General features: G+C 38.3%; 1 protein-coding gene across 1 annotated transcript; it reads left to right on the forward strand.

Moving 5' to 3' along the window:
* Positions 1–12,515: 12,515 nt before the first annotated feature.
* On the forward strand, positions 12,516–19,171 carry LOC140825555 (uncharacterized). Its single transcript, XM_073187402.1, has 15 exons — positions 12,516–12,777; positions 12,856–12,939; positions 13,060–13,133; positions 13,226–13,259; positions 13,679–13,737; positions 13,900–14,014; positions 14,130–14,167; positions 15,382–15,479; positions 15,557–15,612; positions 16,437–16,707; positions 16,844–16,959; positions 17,393–17,446; positions 17,998–18,063; positions 18,583–18,657; positions 18,825–19,171. Exons 1-15 carry the CDS (start codon positions 12,622–12,624, stop codon positions 18,885–18,887), a joined length of 1,359 nt encoding a protein of 452 aa, XP_073043503.1. The 5' UTR covers positions 12,516–12,621; the 3' UTR covers positions 18,888–19,171.
* The last annotated feature ends 575 nt before the right edge of the window (positions 19,172–19,746 follow it).

Here is a 19,746-nt window from a genome sequence, read left to right on the forward strand (position 1 = left end):
ATTAATTATTTTTGTGAGTTTATGATTTTAGAACTTTCAAAGTCTAGTATGGAGTGTTATATTTTTAATTATAGAGTTTCATTTAAAAGGTATAGGAGAGTTAGTGTTTGATTAGTAGATAAGTATTTTTAATTAAGCAATTAGTCTCCTAATTAATCTAAAACACACGCCACACACACACAAACACACTTTTACACACACTAGCTCACGCCTAAACACACACACACAAGTTTCATTCTAGATTTATTATTTTAAAAGAGAAAACTAGGGTTCTTCAAAGAGCATAGCAGCCGTCCCCCTTCCCTCTCAAATTCCAGCAGATTTCGTGATTTTATTTCAAGAGAAACGGTGCCACGTTCGTCCCGGATCGAGCCTCTCTCCATCTCCGCTTCGGTGTCGTCTTTCGGTAACGTTATCATCAAAAGGCACGTATATTCTGTTCTTGCTGTGTCGATCAAGTCATATATCGAATTGCGTTGTTTTTATGCGTAAAAGTTATGTAGGATGATAGTAGTTTGAGCGGATCATGGATCGGATCAATCTCGAAGGAAAATTTTTAGATCTAAAACTCGTTTTTACTGTTCATGTAAAAACTGCGATTTTTCTGTTCATATTTTGGGAAAACTTTCAACGGCAAAAACGTAGAATTTTTGATACCTTCGATTTTATGTAAAATTAAAGACTTTTGGACGAAAAATGAGAGAGTTATGATATTTTTCGTGTGACTGCTCAAACTGAAATTTTAAGAAAAATTTGGTATCATTGTATTTTTGAAGTTTTATGTTGCAGGCTTCGTTGGAAATCGACGGGCGATCGTCGCTGCGTATGAGTATGTTAGTATTGAGGTTTGTTGTATTTTTCAAGGTTTTGTTGGACGTCGTTAGGTGTTTGAATTAGTTTAAAGTCGTAGGAACTCGATTGATGTCAATTGCTAATTAGCGTTGTATTGGGTAGTATGGTGGACGTCGTATCTTGAAGTGTTTATATAAGTTTTATGCAATGTTATGGTGTCCTTAAGGTGTTGAATCATAGTGTTCAAGTGTCAATTTGAGTGTGTAGGCATGTGCATAAGTTTTCTCGCAGGTTTCTTCGTACAGTGTGCAGACGGACCCCCACACGGACCCGAGCACGGGGTCCGTGCCTTTGTTTTCCATTTGGTGTTCCAAGACAGTAGCCACACGGACCTCAACCCGGACCCTCACACGGGGTCCGTGTCCTTTCCTTTTCGAGACACTTGACATGCAGTACCTACACGGACCCCCATCCGGATCCGACACATTCTAGGCAGTAAGTACACGGACCCTCTCCCGGACCCAAGCACGGGGCCCGTGTACCCTTGTTTTTGGGAAATATTTGTAAGTTCATTTTAAGTTTGATGTTATGGGTTAGTGCAAGGATTATTAAGGGCGTGTCGTGGGAAATTGTAGAAGGTCCTAAGATATGATTGAGCTTGAGAGTAAGCATGAGTTTTCTACGTCTAAGTAATGCAAGTTAAGTATGAAATTCACGTTAGTAAGTTGCAGCAACGGCCCCAGTCGAAGTCCAACGAATCCCTCAACGCCAAGTAAGTATGAATGACGTGCAAATGAAATGTTTTAAGTTTCGAGGTATGCTAATTGTCTTGTGACCAAAGAAAGTTAGGATTGGAAAGCGTTAAATCATGAACGGGGACCAATCCGTCCGTTAAATTATGAACGGGTTAGATCGTGGTTGTGAAGCGTTAAATTATGAACGGGGATCAACTGGCCTGTTAAATTATGAACAGGGATCTTATGTATGCGGCAGTGGATACGTCCCTGTCATCCCAGTACTGTGGTGTGTCTGATCAGGCGTTTATCATGTTAAGGGTCACTTGCTTTGAAACATCCTCTACATAAAATTATGCAGCCAAGTATGTGAAGTATGATAGCATGTTTAAGAAAAGTTTATGATCATGACACGTCGTAGTATGTATGTTCAAGTTCAAGTTTATTTCAAGTTGAAGTTTATGCAAGTTCAAAAATAAAAGTTATGTATGCCCTATATTAAATATGCATGCGATTTTATTATGTAGTACTCGTTATTTTCAGTTTATACGTGTTGAGTCTTTAGACTCACTAGACTTGATCGATGCAGGTGAGTACGATGAACAGGAGACAGGAGGTGGCGACCAAGGGGCAGGCTTGGGCTGAGCGGCAGGCTAAACCCGAGGACCGCAAGTTTATGTTTTTAAGCACAGTTTAAAATACTCTGAATTTTTATGATTTGAATGTGAGATGTTTTGAGACAACGTTCTTTTAGCAACTTTTTAATTGGTGATGGATTATTTTAAAAATATTTTTATGAATGCTGGGTGACGACCGTATGGATGTTTTTATTTAATAAAATTTTTTATTTTTCCGCAAATTTCAAGTAGTAAAAGTACGGTACGTTACAGTTGGTATCAGAGCCAGATTCTTGTAAAGGGTTACGCCTACTGCCAGTCGCAAGAAGCTCTCGAAGTCACACCTCAAGTCTGTAAGTTTTAAAGTTTCAAGATTTATGTTTTGTAGTATGCACTGAGTTACGATTTCAGCATGCCCATGTTTTAAATTCAGTACGTGCATCATATGTTATGTATATCACGATCATACATCTTGGGTTTACGTGTTGGGTAAATATTGGAACAGTATGCCTCCTAGACGTGAGATTAATCGGGAAGATAGGGAGGAGGACAGAGAGCCTCGAGTCGAGGAGAGGGCCAACCCTCCACCACCTCCACCACCCGACATGCAGGCCCAGATGATGGCTGGAATGACTCAGTTCTTTGCCCAGTTTATGGGTAACCAAACAGTGGCTAATACAGGGGTGAGACCCAGAGCTGAGGCTGTCTACGAGAGGTTCAGCAGAATGCACTCAGATAAATTCTCAGGGACGACGGACCCATTAATAGCGGAGGGATGGGTTAAATCCATCGAGGTAATTTTCGATTTTATGGAGTTGCAGGATACTGATCGAGTGAGGTGCGCTATCTTCCTACTTCATGGGAGTGCAAGAATTTGGTGGGAGAGCGCATCAGTGATAGTTAACCTACAGACTCTCACGTGGAATGAGTTCAAAGAGGTGTTTTACTCCAAGTACTTCACTGAGGAAGTGCGTACGAAACTGATTGGGGAGTTCATGACGCTACGACAGGGAGATAGCAGCTTAGCTGATTACGTGCAGAAGTTTGAGAAGGGTTGCCAATTTATGCCCTTAATCGCCAATGATGTTCAGGCCAAGGTGAGACACTTTCTCCTTGGAATGCGGCCGATCTTGCACCGTGACGTGAAGGTGGTAGGGCCTATGACCTATGAGGTCGCAGTAGCGAGGGCATTGGAGGCAGAGCAGGACATGAAAGAAATTGAGAAGGATCGACTGGGCAAGAGGCCCTTTCAGGCACCGCAGCAACACCAGCAGTATCAGCAGCGACCGCCATTTAAGAAGCCCTACCAGGGGCAGCCTGGAAAGAAACCATACCAAGGACCACCTAAGGGCAAGGGTCCTATCCAACAGCAGGGGGCGCCGCAGAAGCCCGGTAATTTCCCTGTTTGTCAGAAGTGTAACCGCCAGCATCCAGGACCATGCTTGTATGGGTCAGACAAGTGCTTTAAGTGTGGTGCTACCGACCACATGCTAAAGGAGTGCCCGCAGTGGAAGCAGCCAACTCAAGGCCGGGTATTCGCCATGCACGCTCAGGAAGCGGATCCGGACACTACTTTACTGACCGGTAAACTTTCCTACCTAAGCTCAGTATTACTTGCCTTGCAGGTGAATTTTATTTGGGGATTTTTAGGATGCTAGTATTGTTTGAGTATATTTAGGTTACTATCTTGTTAGCATTATTTTTGAATGGCATATGACATCGAATTTTATTATGCGTAAGGTTAATGTTAGTATTTTGGATATAAGTTGTGTTGTGCTAACGCATCTCAGGGAACATTTTCATAAAGAGATTAGCTACAACTGCACTGATAGATTCAGGAGCCACTCACTCCTTTATATCAGAGACCTTCGCTAATCACCTGGACATCAAGTCCATCGGCCTAGACTTGAACTTCTCAGTGACAGTCCCATCAGGGGAAGAGTTGTTAGCGACCAGTGTGATCAGGGATATCGATCTAGAACTGCAGGGCCACCTAGTGTATGCAGATTTGATCGTATTGCCGATGCCAGAGTTCGATATCATTTTGGGCATGGACTGGCTGACTAAGAACCGAGTTCTAATCGATTTTCAGAAGAGGTCGGTATTGGTCAGACCGCTCGGTATGGAGCAGTTTTTATTCGAGCCAGCTAGATGGAGGAGTTTTCCTCGTATGATTTCGTGCATGCAGGCGAGGAAATTAATTTCAAAGGGATGTCAGGCTTTCTTGGCCAGTGTTATAGCAGCGCCTGACGTGCCCACTCCTTCTATTTCAGAAGTGCCAGTAGCCAGAGAATTTCCAGACGTCTTCCCAGACGACGTCACAGGCCTTCCACCAGATAGAGATGTGGAGTTTGCCATCGATCTCATGACTGGTACAGTGCCGATCTCCAAGGCACCGTACAGATTAGCTCCAGCAGAGATGTTAGAACTTAAACAGCAGATTCAGGAGCTCTTAGACAAGGAGTTTATCCGCCCGAGTTTCTCACCATGGGGCGCACCAGTACTCTTTGTGAAAAAGAAAGATGGGAGCATGAGACTGTGCATCGATTACCGCGAGCTGAACAAGGTAATGATCAAGAATAAGTATCCGTTGCCACGAATCGAAGATTTGTTCGACCAGTTGCAGGGAGCTACCGTGTTCTCCAAAATCGATCTTCGATCAGGGTATCACCAACTGAGAGTAAAGGATGCAGATGTGCATAAGACAGCTTTCAGGACCAGATACGGGCATTACGAGTTCTTAGTGATGCCGTTTGGATTGACCAATGCCCCAGCTATTTTCATGGATCTCATGAACCGAGTATTTCAACCGTTCCTCGATCAGTTCGTCATAGTGTTCATTGACGATATTCTCATATACTCGAAGAGCCATGAGGAGCACGACCAGCACTTGAGGACAATTTTGCAGACTTTGCAGAGCCGTAAGTTGTATGCAAAATTCAGTAAGTGCGAGTTTTGGTTGCAGAAAGTCGCGTTTTTGGGGCATATAGTGTCTAGTAGAGGGATTGAAGTGGATCCAGCCAAAGTGACAGCTGTCAAGGAATGGGTAGAGCCAAAGAATGCATCCGAGATCCGCAGCTTTTTGGGCTTAGCAGGCTACTACCGTAAGTTTATTCAGGGGTTTTCGTCTATAGCAGTGCCACTCACTTCACTAACCAAGAAGAATGCTAAATTTACGTGGAGTGATGAATGTCAGAAGAGCTTCGACACCTTGAAGCAAGCTCTCATTTCCGCACCGGTGTTAGCCATGCCATCAGGGTAAGGAGATTATGTGTTATACACCGATGCATCTAAGCTCGGTTTAGGAGCAGTGTTGATGCAACAGGGTCGAGTTATAGCTTATGCTTCCAGACAGTTAAAGGTGCATGAGAAGAACTACCCGACTCACGATTTGGAATTAGCCGCCGTTGTCTTTGCATTGAAGATTTGGAGGCATTACTTATACGACGAAAAGTGTCAGATTTTCACCGATCACAAAAGTCTCAAATATTTCTTCACGCAGAAAGAGCTGAATATGAGACAGAGACGGTGGTTAGAACTTGTGAAAGACTATGATTGCGAGATTAGCTACCATCCGGGAAAAGCTAACGTCGTGGCAGACGCTTTGAGCAGAAAGGTGGCAGTCATAGCACAATTGTCAGTTCAGAGACCGCTTCAGTCTGAGATTCATAGGTTTGGTCTAGAGATTTATCGTAAGGGCAGAGCTCCTAGACTGTCTAATCTGACAGTCAAATCTGATTTACTAGACCGCATTCGAGCAGGACAGTCTTCAGATGAGCAACTACAGAAATGGAGACTGAAGGATGAAGCTAAGGGCAGTGTGTTGTACACAGTGTCAGGCGGTATCGTGAGATACAGAGACAGAATGTGGGTGCCTAGTGTTGATTCGATCAGACAGGATATTCTGACAGAGGCACACGCATCTCCGTATTCTATTCACCCAGGAGGTACCAAGATGTACAAAGACTTGCAGATTTTGTATTGGTGGCCAGGGATGAAGAGAGACATCCGCAGATTTGTATCTGAGTGCCTCACTTGTCAGCAGGTGAAAGCAGAGCATCAGAGGTCAGCAGGTATGCTTAAGCTGCTCCCTATCCCAAAGTGGAAATGGGAGAACATCACTATGGATTTCGTCGTTGGGTTACCTAAGTCAGTCAAAGGGTCTAATTCTATTTGGGTTATAGTGGATCGACTCACTAAGTCAGCGCATTTTCTGCCAGTGAAGACGACTTTCTCCATGACGCAGTATGCGGAGCTTTATATCCGGGAGATAGTCCGTTTGCATGGTTTCCCAGTCTCTATTGTGTCCGACAGGGATCCGAGGTTTACATCGTCCTTCTGGAAGAGCTTGCATGCAGCTATGGGGACGAAGTTACTGTTTAGTACAGCTTTTCACCCGCAGGCAGATGGCCAGTCTGAGCGAGTGATTCAGATTTTGGAAGACTTGCTAAGAGCTTGCATGATTGATTTTCAGGGAACTTGGGAGTCTAAGCTACCTCTAGTGGAGTTCACATACAACAACAGCTTCCAAGCATCCATAGGTATGGCTCCCTATGAAGCGTTGTATGGTCGGAAGTGCAGATCGCCAGTTCATTGGGATGAAGTTGGTGAGAGAACAGATCTAGGCCCAGAGATAGTTCAGCAGACTGCAGAAGTGGTGGTCAAGATTCGTGACAGAATGAAGACCGCCCAAAGCCGTCAGAAGAGCTATGCCGATAAGAGAAGAAGAGATCTCGAGTTTGCCGTTGGGGATCACGTTTTCGTCAAGATAGCACCCATGAAGGGTGTTATGAGATTTGGGAAAAGAGGCAAGTTGAGTCCGAGGTTTATTGGACCGTTCGAGATTCTTGACAGAGTTGGGACATTAGCCTATCGTGTAGCCCTTCCGCCGAAACTGGCCGGGGTACACAATGTGTTCCACGTCTCGATGCTAAGGAAATATTTGGCTAATCCTTCGCACATTCTGAGTTATGAGCCTTTGCAGCTTGCTCCAGATATGTCTTATGAGGAGAGACCGACTCAAATCCTCGAAAGACAGGAGCGCAGACTCCGGAATAAAGTGACTAAGCTAGTCAAAGTTCGGTGGTTAAACCAATCAGTGGAAGAGGCCACTTGGGAGTCAGAGACAGATATGAGGCTTCGCTACCCGGAGTTGTTCGGTAAGACTTAATTTCGAGGACGAAATTTATATAAGTGGGGGAGGAACTGTAGAACCCGATTTCAGTACACGTATAACCCATGCATCTATTTAAATTATTAAAGCATTTAACTTATTTTAAAAGGAGTTTAGTCATGCATAATTATTTAAATGCATTATTTTTAATTTAATTACGTTTTTGTAATGCACGTTAAAACGTCTTTCGAGTTTCATGTTTCAGGCGATCATTCGAGGCGAGATTGAGGAAAAGACCCGGTGACGATTTTTGGCAATTTTAAAGATGGTATTTTATTTTAAGTTGAGTTTGGGGGCATTTTAAATAATTTAGTGAGTTTTAGCATTTTTGAGCCTAAATATTTATTTAGTTATTTTAAGAGTTTAAAACTTTTAAAATTTAGTATTTTATGAGATGTTAGTATTTTGAATCCTAAAATTAATTATTTTTGTGAGTTTATGATTTTAGAACTTTCAAAGTCTAGTATGGAGTGTTATATTTTTAATTATAGAGTTTCATTTAAAAGGTATAGGAGAGTTAGTGTTTGATTAGTAGATAAGTATTAATTAAGCAATTAGTCTCCTAATTAATCTAAAACACACGCCACACACACACAAACACACTTTTACACACACTAGCTCACGCCTAAACACACACACACAAGTTTCATTCTAGATTTATTATTTTAAAAGAGAAAACTAGGGTTCTTCAAAGAGCACAGCAGCCGTCTCCCTTCCCTCTCAAATTCCAGCAGATTTCGTGATTTTATTTCAAGAGAAACGGTGCCACGTTCGTCCCGGATCGAGCCTCTCTCCATCTCCGCTTCGGTGTCGTCTTTCGGTAACGTTATCATCAAAAGGTACGTATATTCTGTTCTTGCTGTGTCGATCAAGTCATATATCGAATTGCGTTGTTTTTATGCGTAAAAGTTATGTAGGATGATAGTAGTTTGAGGGGATCATGGATCGGATCAATCTCGAAGGAAAATTGTTAGATCTAAAACTCGTTTTTACTGTTCATGTCAAAACTGCGATTTTTCTGTTCATATTTTGGGAAAACTTTCAACGGCAAAAACGTAGAATTTTTCGATATCTTCGATTTGATATAAAATTCAAGATTTTTGGACGAAAAATGAGAGAGTTATGATATTTTTCGTGTGACTGCTCAAACTGAAATTTTAAGAAAAATTTGGTATCATTGTATTTTTGAAGTTTTATGTTGCAGGCTTCGTTGGAAATCGACGGGCGATCGTCGCTGCGTATGAGTATGTTAGTATTGAGGTTTGTTGTATTTTTCAAGGTTTTGTTGGACGTCGTTAGGTGTTTGAATTAGTTTAAAGTCGTAGGAACTCGATTGATGTCAATTGCTAATTAGCGTTGTATTGGGTAGTATGGTGGACGTCGTATCTTGAAGTGTTTATATAAGTTTTATGCAATGTTATGGTGTCCTTAAGGTGTTGAATCATAGTGTTCAAGTGTCAATTTGGGTGTGTAGGCATGTGCATAAGTTTTCTCGCAGGTTTCTTCGTACAGTGTGCAGACGGACCCCCACACGGACCCGAGCACGGGGTCCGTGCCTTTGTTTTCCATTTGGTGTTCCAAGACAGTAGCCACACGGACCTCAACCCGGACCCTCACACGGGGTCCGTGTCCTTTCCTTTTCGAGACACTTGACATGCAGTACCTACACGGACCCCCATCCGGACCCAAGCACGGGGTCCGTGCCCCTTCCGTTTTCCGACACATTCTAGGCAGTAGGTACACGGACCCTCTCCCGGACCCAAGCACGGGGCCCGTGTACCCTTGTTTTTGGGAAATATTTGTAAGTTCATTTTAAGTTTGATGTTATGGGTTAGTGCAAGGATTATTAAGGGCGTGTCGTGGGAAATTGTAGAAGGTCCTAAGATATGATTGAGCTTGAGAGTAAGCATGAGTTTTCTACGTCTAAGTAATGCAAGTTAAGTATGAAATTCACGTTAGTAAGTTGCAGCAACGGCCCCAGTCGAAGTCCAACGAATCCCTCAACGCCAAGTAAGTATGAATGACGTGCAAATGAAATGTTTTAAGTTTCGAGGTATGCTAATTGTCTTGTGACCAAAGAAAGTTAGGATTGGAAAGCGTTAAATCATGAACGGGGACCAATCCGCCCGTTAAATTATGAACGGGTTAGATCGTGGTTGTGAAGCGTTAAATTATGAACGGGGATCAACTGGCCTGTTAAATTATGAACAGGGATCTTATGTATGCGGCAGTGGATACGTCCCTGTCATCCCAGTACTGTGGTGTGTCTGATCAGGCGTTTATCATGTTAAGGGTCACTTGCTTTGAAACATCCTCTACGTAAAATTATGCAGCCAAGTATGTGAAGTATGATAGCATGTTTAAGAAAAGTTTATGATCATGACACGTCGTAGTATGTATGTTCAAGTTCAAGTTTATTTCAAGTTGAAGTTTATGCAAGTTCAAAAATAAAAGTTATGTATGCCCTATATTAAATATGCATGCGATTTTATTATGTAGTACTCGTTATTTCCAGTTTATACGTGTTGAGTCTTTAGACTCACTAGACTTGATCGATGCAGGTGAGTACGATGAACAGGAGACAGGAGGTGGCGACCAAGGGGCAGGCTTGGGCTGAGCGGCAGGCTAAACCCGAGGACCGCAAGTTTATGTTTTTAAGCACAGTTTAAAATACTCTGAATTTTTATGATTTGAATGTGAGATGTTTTGAGACAGCGTTCTTTTAGCAACTTTTTAATTGGTGATGGATTATTTTAAAAATATTTTTATGAATGCTGGGTGACGACCGTATGGATGTTTTTATTTAATAAAATTTTTTATTTTTCCGCAAATTTCAAGTAGTAAAAGTACGGTACGTTACATTATTTATCCGTGAGACGAGTCAACCATGCATGTATCTATAATAATAAGTAATATTTTTTATATGAAAACATTATTTTTTCATAGGTTCCTCAAATATCAGATATTTATCATAAAATTGATTCGTAAAACCATCGGACAAAAATTTATGTGATCTATATCATTCTTGGTCCTTTGCTTAACGACACAGCTAATATGGGCCACTTGAGAGTCTTTATGGCAACTGGACCGAAACACAATATGGATCAAGAAAATATAGAAAAATACAATCGATTTATATAGACAGAGGGTTAAGAAAATACAATCGATTTATTTTAATTTGGAAATTTTGTTTTATTTTCGTAAAATGAAATCTTTTATTAAACCTAATAACCTGATTTTTTTTTTTCAAAAAATAATATTATTAATTTTTTTCTAATTTTTTTTATCAGGACATGCAATTGGAAGTTAGGCTATATAGTTGAAATATCACAAAATTATAATAAAATTTTATTAAGTCATAGAAATTGAAGTAAAAATAGTTTGGTTTTTAATAAATAATATCCTATATGGAATATAATCATAATCTGATTTTTCATTTTTTGGGGGTAAAATTTAGGTTCACTCTTCGCTTCATTTTATTCGGTTTTGATGAAAAAAAAATTATGTTAAAAATATTTACAAAAAAAAATCAATTAATTTGATTTTGTCAATTATGTAGAGATGGTTCAGGATCAAATGCTTACTTGGAGGGTTTTTTTTTTTTTTAAAAAAAAACTTTTGTCAACTATTTATTTAAAAAACATTTAATGATGTCATTTTCTTAAATAAATAGTCGATAAAGTCATTTTACAAATTTTCCCTTGTTTATGTATGTATTTATATAAATATATTGTGGGTGTACAAATCAAGATGAATAAAGAATATCTGAATTAATTCTTTCTTCTCAAATTTTAATTTATTTTCAATATAAAATGATAGTATATAAAAGGCGCTGAAGAGTTCTATGAGTAACCCGTACGACGCCTATGGAAAGTCCGTGAGAGAAAAGACCTCATAAAGAGAGTCAAAGATCGGGATAGCCTTGGGTCGATCGGGACAGTGGGCCGTATGGGCGGTCCACTGGGCCTGTCATGGGTCGCTACAATAAAAGGCGCCTTTTATTGTAACGACCCATGACAGGCCCAGTGGACCGCCCATACGGCCCACTGCCCCGATCGACCCAAGGCTATCCCGATCTTGGGCTCCCTCAAAGGGGTCTTTTCCCTCACGGGCTTTCCATAAGCGTCGTACGGGTTACTCATAGGATCTCCCCCTCCCTACCAAGGGGTTTCTTTCGCCTCCCCAGGACTCGATCCCATGACTTATAGGATAAGTACAAAGATATCAAGAGTCCTGGTACCAATTGAGCCACATCGAAAAAATCAAAGATTTAAAATGAGTTTATAATGGCTTACAATGGACTTCTATAGCAACTTAGGTTAATCGATTTCGTAAAGCGAGGACGGATACGAAGTAGTTGCTATAGGGGCCCAATGTGCAATCACGCAGCCGCGGGCTCGGGACGTGACAGAATGGTATCACATATATAATTATCCTTATTTTTATTATTTGGTTATGTGATTTGAGAAGCACTATAAAGAAGGTTCTGTTAAAAACACTGTAGAAGATTTAATTATAAATCAAAAAATATAGTTCATCAAAACTTTCAAAAAGTTAAAGAAACTGATTCGGTTTCAGAAATGAATTTTACTATTTTACTAAAGGTTCTGTGGCTAGAGCCAAGATAAAGTGATAAATTCAGAATTTTATCAACCAAAATAAGAATCTTCCAGATAATTGGTATTTTAAAAGTTTCTCTGAACAAGAATACAAATATATTGTTATAGAATTTTATAAGTTTTGGAAAACCAAAATAAATTAATACATTTTGTTCCTTGGTTTTTTAAAACATGTATTATATATTATATTTCTATTCTAGAAAGAACTTATTAACTTTGTTTTTGACAGATTCAAAAATCTGTTTATCCTCCACAGCAATCTTTTGTAGATTAAAAAATATATTGTGGCTGTACAAATCAAGATGAACAAAGAATATCTGAATTAAATATTTCTTCTCAATTTTTTATTTATTTTCAATATAAAATGATAGTATATAGTTATTCTTCTTAAATTAATATAAAAATTTCTTGCTAGCCTGCTCTACGATATATATATATATATATATATATATATATATATATATATATATATATATATATACATGTTATAATTATCCTTATTTTTATTATTTGGTTGATAATTTTAATAATGTAAATTTTTTTTGAGATAATATAGGAATTTCATTTTTTGAAGAGAATATTTTTCGAAATTTATTTAATATTTATGACAATTCTCTATTCGCGTCTCCCAATTCCTTCTGCATCTTAGCCTTCATGCAACCCGATTGCAGAGAATTGAAATTGAAATGAAGAAAGACAAAGGAGTGGTAATCGCAAACCCTAGCTGGGAGAATCATCGGCGAGAGGATGGAGAAGATTCGGAGCAGCGGAAGGAAATTGAACCGTCTGAAGTTCTTCCATTCTCCACTCGCAACGCGTCTTCCAAATACGATTTTGTTAAGGTTTGAGTTTGTGATCGGCATGTGTATTTCCCGAATTTGTGTTTTTTTAGTTGGATTTATTTGTCGATGGTTTTTTAGGTTAAAGTGTGGTTGGGTGATAATGCCGATCACTATTACGTGCTCTCTCGATTTTTGCTTAGCAGAATGTTGACTGTAACTAAGGTATGGTATCTTCGTCAAGATTCCTTCTTTTATGCGTTTCATTTCTGGGTTTTGCTATTGTTTTGTTTTGGTGTTTCTACGTTTAGTTTCGCTGACACTGTTTTTTCGTCCTGATTACAGATTCCAAATCACGTGGCTATTAAAATTGCTCTCGAACTGAAAAAGCTTCTTATAGACAACAGCCTTCTTGACGTGTATGTGCGTGCTGCTGTCATTTTATTCGATCTTCTTTCGTACAGTTTGTGAGGAATGTTTGCTGGTTACTGTTGTTTCATTGATTTTGCAGCTCACAGTCGGACCTGGAAGCTAATTTATTTAAGGTACTCTGTTTTTTCCTTTTCCTTTTCCTTTTCCTTTTGTTAACGAAAATTTATTAAATGCATTAAAGACCTTTATATTAGGACAAACTACCATTTCCTGGATATTGCTTGAGTATTTTCTCCTTTAAGATGTGCTTTATTTACTTACATCAGGCTTTTAAATGTGGTGGTCATATTTTATTTTGGCAGATAATATGAGCAAAAAGGCCCCTTTTTGGTAATTGTTCCACCTTCTGTATGATGAATAATTGAAAAAGTATACTCTTCAGGCATATAAATATCTAGCCTGTGGTACAGTTAGGAATTATATAGCTTCACTGCAAGCCGGTTTCACTTTTTTCCTAGTCTTTTTTCCCCCATTTTTCATCATCCATTTCCGTTTGATGATGAAATTTTCCTACTTTCTTTGGGACCTGCAGCTTATGGAGCGTCGAGGTTTTGGGCAAGAGTACATAAACAGATATAAAATGATGACAAGGCAAGTCTAGGTCTGATTGTTATCGATATAGTGATATGAAACTCTTCTAATTCTATTCTTGAAAGGTCCAAAATCTTGGGTTACATTCTCCTAAATCAATTAGAAATAAATGAACTTCTGAAACTTCTTTTTCATTCTCCTCTTCATTTTCTTTATCTCTAGATTTCACCATCAAAGAGTGCCACTGGTTATTCTTGTATGTGGCACCGCATGTGTTGGAAAGTCTACCATTGCTACTCAACTTGCCCAAAGACTGAACCTGCCAAATGTTTTGCAGGTGATTTCTCTTCTGTATAATTGTTTGCATCTTTCTTGAAGAGTGATTCCAGCACTTCATTTTTTTAACTTTTCCATTCTCGTACTGATTTTAGTATATTTTCTTAATGGCACAGACAGACATGGTGTATGAGTTACTACGGACAGCAACAGAGTAGGTGACTGTTTTCACGCACTGATTTATCCTTTTTTCACTGTGACAATTTATATTCAAATCCACACCGAAATGATTTCATGAATAATGTTTTGACTTGTTCTTCCCTGGATAAATGTTGACTTGTCTTGTGGGATGGTACCCCTATTAGGTTTATAACCTAACATTGGTGCTCTCGCCAAGAGTCGGCGTAGCGGAAGAAGCGACTAGAAAAGGGCTATCATCATATCATTGTCGATAATAAAAATTGTAGGTTGGATCAAGGTGCATGATGCATCCAATGAATATTGAGAGATGAGTGAAAGTCGTCTAATGTGGCCGTTGCGGATGTCAGCTTCTTAAGGGGTCGGCAATGTTACAAATGTCCCACATTGAAATATTAAAACTGATAAGAGTAGTTTATAAGTTCATGAGGATATACAATTCAATAAACAAGTCTTTTGGGATGGTATTCTTCTTGGGTTTATAACCTAACATCAAGTCTTTTGAGATGATACTCCTCTTGGGTTTATGACCCAACATTGGTGCTCTCGTTGAATGTCGGCGTAGCGGAAGAGACGCCCTGGAAAAGGATTAGCATCAGATCAGTGCTGATAATAAAATTATAGGCTGAATTAAGGTACATGAAGCATTCATTGAATAGGGAAAGGTGAATGAAAGCCGTGTAGAGCCGTCGGCTTCTCAAGGGGTCGGCAATGTTACAAATGTCTCACATTGAAATATTAAAACCAATAAAAATAGCTTATAAACTCATGAGGATATACCACCCAATAATCAAGTTTTTTGGGATGATAACTTTCTTTGTTTTATAACCTAATATGTTCTCTCTATCAAGGTACTAAATCTAACAAGTGCTATTAAAACTTAAGCGGCTAAGTTATTTCAATTTGAAAATGTGAGATTATATTTACGATGCTCTATTTTACGACATACATATTCATCAAATATACCATTAAACAATGATAATTCTTAGGCTTGATGAGTGAGTTCGTATATGTCTTTACTCTTTGTTTTATGTGCGACGGAACCTTGTTTGAAGGTTTATTTGTCAGATCCCATCGGAGAGATATTGGTTGCTTCCTTCCTCTCTCCCTTTAAATTTATTGTCATTACAAATCTCTCTATTCATGATATTACGACCTATTAAATTGTTGAGAGATGTTGTGCAATCTTGCGTAATATTAACCACTGATTCGTCTATATGTTTATCTCAGTGCACCATTAATGTCTTCCCCTGTATGGGCACGAGACTTCGGTTCATCTGAGGAATTAATAACTGAATTCTGTAGAGAATGCCGAATTGTTCGTAAAGGTACTGCATAGCTGTGCTTATGTTACTCTCAAGAATTACAGGGATTATGACATGTGTATTATTGGTATTGCTTGTAGGTTTGGCTGGTGATTTGAAGAAAGCAATGAAGGATGGAAAACCAATCATAATCGAGGTATGATTTTTGACAATATACTACTGTGCTGGCTTAAAATATGGTCATTATGCTCGTGGTGAGTGTTAGTTGAACTCCATTGTAAAGTAAGTAGCAAGGTCAATTCCCATAACCTGTTAAAATAAACGGGGGTAGAGTACAAGTAATACGCATGCTATATGGTCCAAATGGCACTTCCCAAACATAAGAGAAGCAGTCAATGAGGTGGAAGAATTTTGACAAATTTAGAACTGAGGGTGAACAGGCCAACAACCCACTCTACAGAGTCGAACACAGAGAAACTTGGTTGAGTGGCTCAAGTAAAGACGGCTGGAGAAACAGACGGTGAAGAAGAAAAGAGAACCTTAAGCAAACAGCAGTGTTGATAACTGCAATTTTGGGTGGGGAAAATTTCGATTGTCTGGGCACATTTCTACTTTGATCTTTAAGTTGGTTCATTACTTGTTAAGAAAAATAGCATATGTCTGAAAGAAATGGGAAAATTACTCGAGAAAGATTTTGCTTAGGGAAAAAGAAACTGTCATAACCATCATAAGTGTGACAGTGGAATCCATATTATCGAGTTTATAGAAATTGATGTAGAGTGCGAAAAAGAAAGAGTAATTACGAGAAAGAAGAATATGTGAATATGCTCATAGTTGAAAGTTTTGATTCCATTCTCAACGTCATGATAGTTAGGAGTTGTTCAGCCATGATGTGTTGATCACTAGGTGAAGAAGAAATAAAGGTGGTGGTAACAAATGGCATGGATGTATATGCAGTGGAATGGGACACATATAATTTCTGCACTCATGCTGATATTTAGTTTTTTCTGACAACGGCAGGGAATACATTTGGATCCTAGCATATACTTAATGGATGATGAAAATAAATCACCAACAAAGTCTCCAGCCATAAACAAAGAGAAGGGTTCAGAAAAAAGTAAAAATGGAATCCCAGCTCAGAATAATCATAGCGATCCTCCATTTGGTAATCAACCCGAAAAAAATTCCTGTGCCCAGGTTGGTAGTTCAGGGGAAACAGAATTTGCCGTGGATATGATTTCAGGTGCTCTAAAATCTGTGGATATAAGTGGAAACGCTCCCAATGATGAAGGTGAAAACACTCATCATTTCCTGCGCTGCTGTATGATATTACTGAATTAGACTATCTTGAATTTTACTTTTCTTCTTTTAAGTATTATTTTTACCAGATTAGAATTTTGCGTATAAATTTTACCTATTTCTTTCAGGTGGAACTGTAAAAGAATCTGATGCAATTGAGGCTCTTCCTAACAAAAAGGACAAGGCTGGCGCTGAACCCATAATTATCCCCATAATTCTAAAGATGGCTGAATTTGATCACAAGGTCTGTTGAAAATAGCTTCTCCTTTAAGTGTTGTCCTTATGAGCAAAGTGAAAAGCCGAAGTCCTTTTAAACTCAAAAGGTTACCTGAATCTCTGCTTGCTCGACAAGCTCAGGATCTTAAACCCTTGACTGGTTAAGATGTGCTACATGTGTAGGCCCATATACGAGTGTAAAAATTGACAGACTTTTGTTGGAGATCTTGTGAATTTAGAAATAAAAATAATCATTGAAGGTAAAGTTGATATGAAACACGAATTTTGTGTCGATTATTGGAAGATTAAAGCGACATTGAGATGGGAAACTTTTGATATTGAGGTATACCACCCTGTTCAACTAATCAGCTCGAGGTTATGGATTTGGGGATTCTGTCTTCGTTACTATTGCCCCAATTATTCCGTCTTCTCAGCATCATACTTTTCTTGATTCCTCTCAGGCATTGCTGGAGGAGTGGATATCTACTCGGAGCATTGAAAAATATCCTATTCAGGTTTTACTAAAATCTTAAAAATTTCTGTCATAGAGTTTGGTTCGGTTCGCAGACTTTATGAAGATAAATAACTGTTCTTGTAGATTAAGTTACTGATTATCTTTGTAGAAAAATAAGTGAAATTATCTTGTTTCACCTGAACCATATTTTTTGGTGGTGATGGTCATGAATCATATCCCCTTGTTGATGCTGATTCTCTCCTGATATTAAGTTCTGTAATATTGTTCAATGTATAGAGAAATTTTGGGGAACATTATGATACTATCTGTATTGATGAAAATAAATCTTCGGAGTTACGGGGACAGGCATAATTTTACCTTTTCCTACCGTACATTTATCCGTGTGATAAAACATTGTTTGCTGGTTGTATCTATCAATAGTGTAGTAAGCACTTGCAGGTTCATGAGTCTTGTAGGTTTGTATTTGTTTTATTTTGTTAATTTATATACTCTGCATGACAGTGTTTGATTAGACTCTTGCTCTTCCCATCTATATTGGTTTGAAATAACAAATAAATCTTTGACACATAAACCTTCTCCAATCTTTTCCAGGACAAGAGTACGCTAGTTAGCAACTTAAAAACACTCCAGGATTATCTCTGTTCATTTAGGTCACAGGTATGTATGTTTGTATTCCACAAAAATATTCATCTTATCGAGAATGCAATACAAGGTTAAGTTTTTGAAGGTATTCAGGGTCTATCCGGCTGTAAAGATATCCAGGATATTCCTTCCTTTATGGTACTTTTCGAAAGTTGTGAAAGAAATTTGCCAAATAATTGCTAGTCAAATAAATATCCCTTAGTTTCAAGACATAATAGATGGAAAATGTGCAAGTTATTCTGTTCTCCCAGATTAATCCTGGTAACTATATTAATCGATAAGCAACTGCTATCTCAGCCATAGAGAAAACAAACAGATTTTGCCAAAGCAAAGTTGAAATTCTACGATATGGTACAACTGCAACTCCTATTGACAGCATAAGCACATGTTTTGCAAAAGTAATATGGAATTCCAGAATATGGTCACAATTGAGCAAGTTATTTTGTTAGACAAACAGCATTGTGGTGTTATATCTTACTATTTATCTTGCAACATATATTTTAACTTATGGTGACGATGTTCTAATTTGAGCAGGGCTTAACAGTTGTTAACATATCAGCGACAACCTTCCCTCAAACACTGGATTGGCTACATAATCATCTTCTTCAGGTTATTGAAAATCTCTCGTAACATTGTCTTTGTTATAGTATTTTGCTATCATATTGTACTTAGATTAATGAAAACTGAGCAGAGGACTCTTGTATAGGAAACCATTATGTTTTCAACAAAATAACAATCATATCATTCTGATCAATATGTTTCCTTTTTTACATCAGTGTATCGAGCAAGGTATACCATCTACTTCCAGTGGGAGTGGTGGTCAGACAGTGGAAAATTAGGTCAGTCGATTCGACGTATTTTTTCAAGCCATCTTTTTATTATATGCAACTATTTTTGTTTCCTCCTGTGGATTTGTCCTGTTAATTTCTGTTACAAAATATATAGCTTTATAACATGTAACCCAGGTTAGCGGCGTGAATGGTTTTGGGTACAAACATCAAAGTAAATATTTTATACATTGAATTTTACGAGACATTTTTTATGGGGAGAACATTTAAATTTGTACTGCTCCATTGAGTGACAAATTTGGCGTAAAAAATTAAACACCCCCCCCCCCCCCCCCCCCCCCCCCACCCCACCCACCACCACCAAACCAAATGGGGAGTCATAGAAATTTTATTAAGTCATAGAAATTGAAGTAAAAATAGTTTGGTTTTTAATAAATAATATCCTATATGGAATATAATCACAATCTGATTTTTCATTTTTTGGGGGTAAAATTTAGGTTCACTCTTCGCTTCATTTTATTCGGTTTTGATGAAAAAAAAATTATGTTAAAAATATTTACAAAAAAAAATCAATTAATTTGATTTTGTCAATTATGTAGAGATGGTTCAGGATCAAATGCTTACTTGGAGGGTTTTTTTTTTTTTAAAAAAAAAACTTTTGTCAACTATTTATTTAAAAAACATTTAATGATGTCATTTTCTTAAATAAATAGTCGATAAAGTCATTTTACAAATTTTCCCTTGTTTATGTATGTATTTATATAAATATATTGTGGGTGTACAAATCAAGATGAATAAAGAATATCTGAATTAATTCTTTCTTCTCAAATTTTAATTTATTTTCAATATAAAATGATAGTATATAAAAGGCGCTGAAGAGTTCTATGAGTAACCCGTACGACGCCTATGG

This window comes from Primulina eburnea, chromosome 1 (genome assembly GCF_022965805.1).
Source record: "Primulina eburnea isolate SZY01 chromosome 1, ASM2296580v1, whole genome shotgun sequence".
Taxonomy (NCBI): Eukaryota; Viridiplantae; Streptophyta; class Magnoliopsida; order Lamiales; family Gesneriaceae; genus Primulina; species Primulina eburnea.

What these genes read in the sequence shown, in the direction of transcription:
- LOC140825555 (XM_073187402.1), top strand. Translation starts at nt 12,622, where the DNA reads ATGAAGAAAGACAAAGGAGTGGTAATCGCAAACCCTAGCTGGGAGAAT. An exon ending in GACAACAGCCTTCTTGACGT is followed by an intron (nt 13,134 to 13,225) that starts GTATGTGCGTGC and finishes TTGATTTTGCAG; the next exon opens with CTCACAGTCGGACCTGGAAG. An exon ending in TTGAAAAATATCCTATTCAG is followed by an intron (nt 17,447 to 17,997) that starts GTTTTACTAAAA and finishes AATCTTTTCCAG; the next exon opens with GACAAGAGTACGCTAGTTAG.